The sequence below is a fragment of the Babylonia areolata genome, chromosome 25 (genome assembly GCF_041734735.1).
Source record: "Babylonia areolata isolate BAREFJ2019XMU chromosome 25, ASM4173473v1, whole genome shotgun sequence".
NCBI classification, from domain to species: domain Eukaryota; kingdom Metazoa; phylum Mollusca; class Gastropoda; order Neogastropoda; family Buccinidae; genus Babylonia; species Babylonia areolata.
The window spans coordinates 36,379,275-36,389,299 of NC_134900.1; the positions used below are offsets into that span (position 1 = coordinate 36,379,275).

Consider the following 10,025-nt stretch of genomic DNA (forward strand, 5'->3'; position numbering starts at 1 on the left):
ACAAACCTACTTCACAAACACAACATCAAAAGCTTTGAAATGATTCAAACACAGACACTTAATGCAGACATCCATCACATCATCAACATGATAAAACCACAATTCACTCATGGAACACACCACAGCAGAACCTGCAGAAGTATATTTATTTCAAAAACTTCAATTCATCAGTATGGACATATATACACAGTACATAAGTAAAGACATTTACTTTGTCATGACTGTCCAGCAAATGTACACAATCATATTCTATACATGCTGTATTACACGTGTAAGTTAAGAGTGGCGTATCATTTGTTCAGAATTGGCACATAACAATACATTGAATGTGTTACTGACAGAACACGTCTGTGTTTCCTGTACAATACAAAGGCAGCATCCCTCAGTCTGATCAGCACCCCACCCCCTCTTCCTCCCACTCCTCTCTCCCCTCCCCTGTCTGATCCCTCCTCCCCTGTCTGATCAGCAACACCCCCCTCCCCTGTCTGATCAGCAACACCCCCCTCCCCTGTCTGATCAGCAACACCCCCCTCCCCTGATCAGCAACACCCCCTCCCCTGATCAGCAACACCCCCCTCCCCTGATCAGCAACACCCCCTCCCCTGTCTGATCAGCAACACCCCCCCTCCCCTGATCAGCAACACCCCCCTCCCCTGTCTGATCAGCAACACCCCCTCCCCTGTCTGATCAGCAACACCCCCTCCCCTGATCAGCAACACCCCCCTCCCCTGTCTGATTAGCAACACCCCCCTCCCCTGTCTGATCAGCAACACCCCCCTCCCCTGTCTGATCAGCAACACCCCCCTCCCCTGATCAGCAACACCCCCTCCCCTGATCAGCAACACCCCCCTCCCCTGTCTGATCAGCAACACCCACCTCCCCTGTCTGATCAGCAACACCCCCTCCCCTGTCTGATCAGCAACACCCCCCTCCCCTGATCAGCAACACCCCCCTCCCCTGTCTGATCAGCAACATCCACCTCCCCTGATCAGCAACACCCCCCTCCCCTGTCTGATCAGCAACACCCACCTCCCTCTGATCAGCAACACCCCCCTCCCTGTCTGATCAGCAACACCCCCCTCCCCTGTCTGATCAGCAACATCCCACCTCCCATGATCAGCAACACCCCCTCCCCTGATCAGCAACACCCCCCTCCCCTGTCTGATCAGCAACACCCCACCTCCCCTGATCAGCAACACCCCCTCCCCTGTCTGATCAGCAACACCCCCCTCCCCTGTCTGATCAGCAACACCCCCCTCCCCTGTCTGATCAGCAACACCCCCTGTCTGATCAACAAACACCAACCCCCCACCCCTTGTCTGATCAGGAGCCCTCCCCCCTCCCCCCCCCCGTTTGATCAGCAACCCCCCCACCCCACCCCCCTCATCTGATCAGCAACCCACCCACCCCCATCCCCTAGTGTCAGATCAGCAACACCCCTTGATTACTCACATCATACTCATGATACAGGACATTTCAGGGACTCCTTCACTGATCCAAACAAGAAATTTTGCGTAAGCCAAACAGGACATTTTACTGACCAAAAAGGACATTTCAGTGATTCTTCGTAACAGGTTGTTTCTCCCTGCATGTGTTTGTGTGTGTGTGTGTGTGTGTGTGTGTGTGTGTGTGCGCGTGTGTGCATGTGTGTGTGTGTGTATGTGTACGTGTGTGTGTGCATGCATGCGTGCATGTGTGTGCCCGCATACGTGTATGTGTGTGTGTGCTTGTGTGTGTGTGTGCACCCTTTTCCCTGTGTGTGTGTGTGTGTGTGTGTGTGTGTGTGTGTGTGTGTGTGTGTGTGTGTGTGTGTGTGTGTGTGTGTGTTGCGTCTACATCTTCAGTTGTGTCACCATCTGTAACTGGTTTCCTGTGTGTGTGCTACAGTCGAGCTGCTATGTAGAAATATCCACCAAGCATAACTTGTTCTGTTGAAAACTATTATCAAAGTCTGTTCTGTAGAAAGGTCAATTCAAGCCTGGCTGTTCTATAGAGCCTAGAATAGAGGAGTCCATCAAAGCCTGACAGTTCTGCAGAAATGTCTGCTAAAGCCTAGCTGTTCTGTAGAAATGTCCCTGAAACCTGTTCTGTGTAGAAAAGTAAAATGAATCCTAGCTGTTTTGTAGAAAAGTTCAATAAAGCCTGTTTGTGTAGAAAAGTCCAATACAGCCTGGCTGTTGTGTAGAAATGTCCCTGAAACCTGTTCTGTTTAGAACGTCCAATACAGCCTGGCTGTTCTGTAGAAATGTCCCTAAAGCCTGGCAGTTCTGTAGAAACGTCCCTAGAGCCTGTCTGTTCTGTAGAAATGTCCCTAAAGCCTGTTCTGTAGAAATGTCCCTAAAGCCTGGCTGTTCTGTAGAAATGTCCCTAAAGCCTGTTCTGTAGAAATGTCCCAAAAGCCTGGCTGTTCTGTAGAAACGTCCCTAAAGCCTGTTCTGTAGAAATGTCCCTAAAGCCTGGCTGTTCTGTAGAAACGTCCCTAAAGCCTGGCTGTTCTGTAGAAATGTCCCAAAAGCCTGGCTGTTCTGTAAAAATGTCCTAAAACCCTGGCTGTTCTGAAGAAATGTCCCCAAAGCCTGCTCAGCAGAAATGTCCCTAAAGCCTGTTCTGTAAAAATGTCCCAAAAGCCTGGCTGTTCTGTAGAAATGTCCCTAAAGCCTGGCTGTTCTGTAGAAATGTCCCAAAAGCCTGGTTGCTCTGCAGAAACGTAAAGCCTGTTCTGTAGAAATGTCCCTAAAGCCTGGCTGTTCTGTAGAAACGTCCCTAAAGCCTGTCCGTTCTGCAGAAAAGTCCCAAAGGCCTAGCTGAAAGACCAGTCACAGAGGAGGCACGAAGCACAGTCGCGGTGGAGGCAAGAAAAGACACGAAGCACAGTCACACGGTGGACACAGCCATGGCCTCAGTGCTGACTGTCGCCTCGCTTCTTGGTCCCCTCAAAGGCATCGTGCAGGACAAACGCTGTGACAGAACACGTCACTATGCACGTTATACACCGTCCCATCACTTGTCATCACCATCATCAACATCGTCGTTATCATCACCATCCCATCACTCATCATAATCTTCATCATCGCACCATCTCATAAATCACAAATCATCATCACCATCTGCTTCATCACCGACATCGGCTGTACCATCCATTGACTCCATCACTGTCGTGTCACCATCATCATACCATGCCATAATTCATCAACATTATCATCAGCATCATCATCATTACCATAATCAGTTATACCATCCTACCATTCAGCAACATCATCATCATCAGTCATACCATCCCAACTTATCATTGTGTCATAATACCCAAAAACCCATCATCAGAACCTAATACTGATGTGATGTAACACACTGGACACTGTGACTAATACTGATGTGTTTTGGCACATAGGACATTGTAACTAATACTGATGTGACACATAGGACATAGCATGTACTACTGATGTTACACATAAACCAATGCACCTAATACCGATGTGACACATAGGACATTGTAACAAATACTGGTGTGACACACAGGACATAGCATGTACTACTGATGTTACACATAGACCAATGCACCTAATACTGATGTGAAACATAGGACATTGTAACTAATACTGATGTGAAACATAGGACATTGTAACTAATACTGATGTGACACACAGGACATTGCACCTAATACTGATGTGACACACAGGACATTGCACCTAATACTGATGTGACACACAGGACATTGCACCTAATACTGATGTGACACACAGGACATTGCACCTAATACTGATGTGACACACAGGACATTGCACCTAATACTGATGTGACACACAGGACATTGCACCTAATACTGATGTGATACACAGGACATTGTACCTAATATTGATGTGACATACAGGACATTGTACCTAATATTGATGTGACACACAGGACATTGTACCAAATACTGATGTTACACACAGACCAATGCACCTAATACTGATGTGACACATAGGACATTGTAACAAATACTGGTGTGACACACAGGATATTGTAACAAATACTGGTGTTACACATAGGACATTGCACCTAATACTGATGTGACACACAGGACATTGCACTTAATACTGATGTGAAACATAGGACATTGTACCGAATGCTGATGTGATACACAGGACATTGCACCTAATACTGATGTGATACACAGGACATTGCACCTAATACTGATGTGACACACAGGACATTGCACCTAATACTGATGTGACACACAGAACATAGCATGTAATACTGATGTTACACATAGACCAATGCACCTAATACCGATGTGACACACAGGACATTGCACCTAATATTGATGTGACACACAGGACATTGCACCTAATACTGATGTGACACACAGGACATTGCACCTAATACTGATGTGACACACAGGACATTGCACCTAATACCGATGTGACACACAGGACATTGCACCTAATATTGATGTGACACACAGGACATTGCACCTAATACTGATGTGACACACAGGACACCGAAACAAACACAGACATGTTGTGACAAACAGGTCACACAAGGTGTCACTGACGTTTGTAGAAGGCAGCAGAGAAGACGACGTTGGGCACCAGGGAAAGGATCTTCGCCACGATGGTGGACTCCTTCTCCAGGTCCGCCCGCACGTTCCACACCTGAATGATGTCCTCTCTCTCCCGTAGACACACACTGACCCCACTCACTTCATCGTCTGGGGCAACACACACATCATCCTCACTTTGTTGGTCCTTTTGAGTGATGTAGCGCTATCAGTCATTTAGGGAATTACATGCACACATCATCATTTTATCAGTCATTCTGAGTGGTACAGTGTTATTAGTCATTTAAGACAGTATATGCACATATCATCACTACGTGAGTCCTTCTGAGTGATACAGCGTTGTTAGCCATTTGGGGTATTACATGTACACATCATCACTTTGTTAGGTCTTCTGAGTGATAAAGCGTTACTATTCATTTACAGTACTATGCGCACACATCATCACTTTGTCAGTAATTTATGAGTGATATAGCATTATTAGTCATTTAAGGCATTATATGCACACATCATCACTTTGTCAGTCATTCTGAGTGATACAGTGTTATTAGTCATTTAAGGCATTTATATGCACACATCATCACTACGTCAGTCCTTTTGAGTGATACTGCGCTATCAGTCATTTAGGGTATTATATGCACACATCATCACTATGTCAGTCATTTTGAGTGATATTGCGCTATCAGTCATTTAGGGTATTATATGCACACATCATCACTATGTCAGTCATTTTGAGTGATACTGCGCTATCAGTCATTTAGGGTATTATATGCACACATCACTATGTCAGTCATTTTGAGTGATATAGCGCCATCAGACATTTAGGGTATTACATGCACACATCATCATTAAAATTTTGCCAGTCCATCACAGTGTAACACACATCCACACCTGTCAGTCGATTAGCGTTACACACATCATCACAATAAGGTTTTTTTTAGTGTAATACAGTATGTCCACAAGAGATAAGGGTTTTGGTGTATCACAGTATTCCTACATGACAGTTTCTGCTGGGCCCTCACATTGTGGCCTGTATGCACTGCAATGAGATTATGCATTCATTAGTAAAACAACATGCCAGTAATCAATGTGATAATGCAATGGGTTAACAAATTCATTAATTAAACAACACGCTGTTAAAGTGTTAATGCAATGAGTTAGCGAATTCATCAGTAAAACAACACACCACTAATGTGATAAAGCAATGTGTTAGTGCATTCATCAGTTAAACTACATGCTGGAAATGTGATAGTGCAATGTGTTAACGCATTCATCAGTTGAGCAACACGCTGGTAATGTGATAGTGCAATGTGTTAACGCATTCATCAGTTGAGCAACACGCTGGTAATGTGATAGTGCAATGTGTCAACGCATTCATCAGGTATGAGTAGTGTGGTAGCACAATGTGTAAAGGGATTCCTGAGTTAAAAAAGGCACCTCAGAACCCGCCAGTAATTTGACAGTGCCCACCTTAAGCTTATGCTATCAGCTAAATTCATCTCTTCTTCAGGCAGTATGTTCTAAATTCTTTAAAATGCACTCTGAAACTCTTGTCCACAAAATACAGATACGATAATCAATAAATTACAGACACAGACAAACCAACACAATTACACAGGTACACACATGCATATCTGCACACACATACAGACACAGACACACTGATACACACACATACATACTCAAAAACAATCACACACACACACACACACAGGTACCCACACACTCAAATACACACATACATACTCAAAAACAATCACACACACACACACACACACACACACACACACACACACACACACAGATACCCACGCACTCATACACACACATACATACTCAAAAACATTCACACACACACACACACACACACACACACACACACACACACACAGAGGTACACACGCACTCATACACACATACATACTCAAAAACAATCACACACACACACACACACACACACACACACACACACACACACACACACACACACACATACATACTAAAAAAAAATCACACACACACACACACACACTCATACACACACTTACATACTCAAAAACAACACACACACACACTCATACACACACTTACATACTCAAAAACAATCACACACACACACACACACACTCATACACACACTTACACACTCAAAAACAATCACACACACACACACACACACACACACTCACACACTACCTTCAGCCATGCAGCCATCCAGCTGTGCCCCAATGGCAGCCATCAGCAGCTCCTGCCACACCTCTGACTGCAAAAGAAAACCGCTCTCCACAATGATGGGGGGAAAAAACCCAACAGCTTCTAATTCCACAGTGGCAAATGGCGGTATTCTTTTCAGCAATGCATCACCAAACTAGTTTTGTATAGGTCTGACACGGTTCTTTGCAATTTTGTGAAGCAAAAAAAACTGTTGGGCATGTCAACATGGCTGTCAGGAAGTACAGTACAGAAGAGGTGGCTAGAAATATTGTTTGATTTTTCACACAATGCCAACACTAGCAACTATGAAAATGTGATAGAAAATGAAAGTAACGTTGTTGTGATAAACTGAATTGATTGTGGTTATCCTGGTGGTGATTACATGCTACAAGGTACATCAACAGGAAGGGGACAGGGTAAGGTCAGAAGTGGGTTTGGAAAAAAAAAAACTTATGATATTTTATCTTGAAACCTTCATTTTGGGGTTTTCATTTATTGTGAAACCCTGGAGATGAAAGCTTCAAGCTGAACTGTTGTTTACAGTGAGCTTTTGTGTTGTACTATTGTGTGATAGTTGTTTGTGGATGTTGGGGTGTGTGTGTGTGTGTGTGTGTGTGTGTGTGTGTGTGTGTGTGTGATGTGTGTGTGTGTGTGTGTGTGTGTGTGTGCAAGTGTTTATGTATAGTGTTTAGTTTAAAACAACATGATTGTGGAAAAAACAATATATCCATACTTGGATGTAATGTCTAATACATTTGAAGATATTCTAGCACCATGTCCACCCATATAATAAGCAAACTTTAATTTTCTTCTTTTTTTTCCAAAATATTTTGTGCATTTCCTTTTTTTAAAATTTAAATCTGAGTTATCTCACCCTGATTAGGAGTTATATCAACTTGTCAACATTGAACTTGTGATAATTATATTCTCCATTCATTTTCCTTCCAAAAAAGATACACTTTTACACACTTTTGAGCATGATTTTAATTTTTGTGATTTTTTAAGAGGGTGGTGATAATTTGCAAAAATCAAAAATAGTTCTGGAAGTGAAAGGCTTGAATGCCTGCCACACATACAAAAAGATATAAAATAAGCCACACACACACACACACACACACACTTACTGTGTCCTTTCTGTTACATTTCAATCTCCAGTTCCCTCCCTGAGAATTTTCTTCATCCTCCCTGTAACATCACACACACCATACGTCACTGACGTCACAGCAACACAAGGAATACGCCACACCCAACATCACTGACGTCACTATAACACACCCCATCAGTCACACCCCATGTCACTGACGTCACTTTAACACACCCCACCCGTCACACCCCATGTCACTGACATCACTGTAACACACCCCATGTCACTGACATCACTGTAACACTCCCCATCAGTCATACCCCATGTCACTGACATCACTGTAACACTTTCCATCAGTCACACCCCATGTCACTGACATCACTGTAACACTCCCCATCAGTCACTGTAACACATCCCATCAGTCACACCCCATGTCACTGTAACACTCCCCCATCAGTCACACCCCATGTCACTGTAACACTCCCCCATCAGTCATACCCCATGTCACTGACGTCACTGTAACACTTCCCATCAGTCACACCCCATGTCACTGACATCACTGTAACACTCCCCATCAGTCACTGTAACACATCCCATCAGTCACACCCCATGTCACTGACATCACTGTAACACATCCCATCAGTCACACCCAACATCACTGACATCACTGTAACACTTCCCATCAGTCACACCCCTATGTCACTGACATCACTGTACACCCCCAGTCACTGACCACTACACATCATGACTAACTGTAACACACCCCTCAGTCAACCCCATGTCACTGACATCACTGTAACACTTCCCATCAGTCACACTCCATGTCACTGACATCACTGTAAATGTTCCCCACATCACCCGTAACACATTCATGTCAACACCCCCATGCACGTGACATCACAGTCACAACCCCATCATCACACCCCATGTCAACTGACATCACGTAACACACACCACTCTCACACCCAACATCACACACCTGTACACCATCATTCAAAACCCCGTCACTGACATCCCTGCACACACCCCTATCATCCACCCAACATCACTGACCACACTGTAACACACACCCTATCATTCACACCCCATGTCACTGACATCACTGTAAACATCCCCCACACCCACACACACACACACTTAACACATCCATCAGTCACACCCACACCATCACTGTAATCTCCCCACACTGTAGACACATCCATCATCACACCCCAAGTACACACATCACTGCCAACCCACCCCCCTCCCACACACCCACACAACGACACACGCTACGTTCCTCAGTCACCACAGTGGACTTAGCATCGTAATCATTGCTCACACTCCACCCTGTCACTCACACTGTTATAAGTACATTCCCGATGAGTGTACCTAAGTCGATGACATTCACTGTTAGTAGTCCATGCAGTTTGTCACATCCAAACCTTGTGCACAACACAAATTCATGTGTGGGTGTACCCCAAATCACTGTTAGCATTATGTACTTTCAGTCGAGTCATGTTCCCTTCCAAACTGCAACTGTCAAACATCTATCATGTTCAGTTCCTTGTCCTGAATCACTGGTATTGTTCCCCAGCATTCATCTGTACACATCCATCAGTTGCAACCCATGATCACTGATCGTTGTAGATACATCCTATTAGTCCGCCATTGTGTCTCTGCATGCTGGTATGTATAGCATAGTCACTTCAAACACCCATCAACGTCAACTCATCATGTGTGTGAGTGTACATTGTAAGTCACATTCCAAACTGTCAACCAAATATTGTGATCACGTGTGACCGCCATCAGTCACATCCCATGTCACTGACATCACTGTAACACATCCCATCAGTCACACCCAACAATCACTGACATAACTGTAACACATCCATCAGTCACACCCCATGTCACTGACATCACTGTAACACATCCCATCAGTCACACTCCATGTCACTGACATCACTGGAATGTTCCCCACATCACTGTAACACATCCATCAGTCACACCCCATGTCACTGACATCACTGTACACAACCCCCCATCATTCACACCCCCCCATGTCACTGACATCACTGTAACACACCCCCATCAGGTCACACCCAACATCACTGACATCACTGTAAACATCCCATCCTTCACACCCATGTCACTTGACACACTGTAACGCACCCATCAGTCACACCCAACATCATGACATCCTGTAACACA

General features: G+C 44.6%; 1 protein-coding gene across 4 annotated transcripts in view; it reads right to left on the reverse strand.

Moving 5' to 3' along the window:
* Window positions 1–1,412: 1,412 nt before the first annotated feature.
* Window positions 1,413–10,025, reverse strand: part of LOC143299646 (eukaryotic translation initiation factor 4E type 3-like) — a 15,522-nt gene continuing 6,909 nt past the window's right edge. For 2 of the 4 annotated variants that reach the window (XM_076612955.1, XM_076612954.1), the window contains exons 4-7: window positions 7,876–7,936; window positions 6,734–6,800; window positions 4,535–4,690; window positions 2,474–2,958 (exon numbers count right to left, since the gene is read on the reverse strand). In XM_076612955.1, coding sequence (XP_076469070.1) covers window positions 2,900–2,958; window positions 4,535–4,690; window positions 6,734–6,800; window positions 7,876–7,936 — 343 coding nt within the window. In that variant the 3' untranslated portion in view covers window positions 2,474–2,899. Of the gene's footprint in view, window positions 2,959–4,534; window positions 4,691–6,733; window positions 6,801–7,875; window positions 7,937–10,025 lie in introns of all 4 variants that reach the window. The other 2 variants (XR_013057551.1, XR_013057550.1) reach the window with 2 other exon arrangements.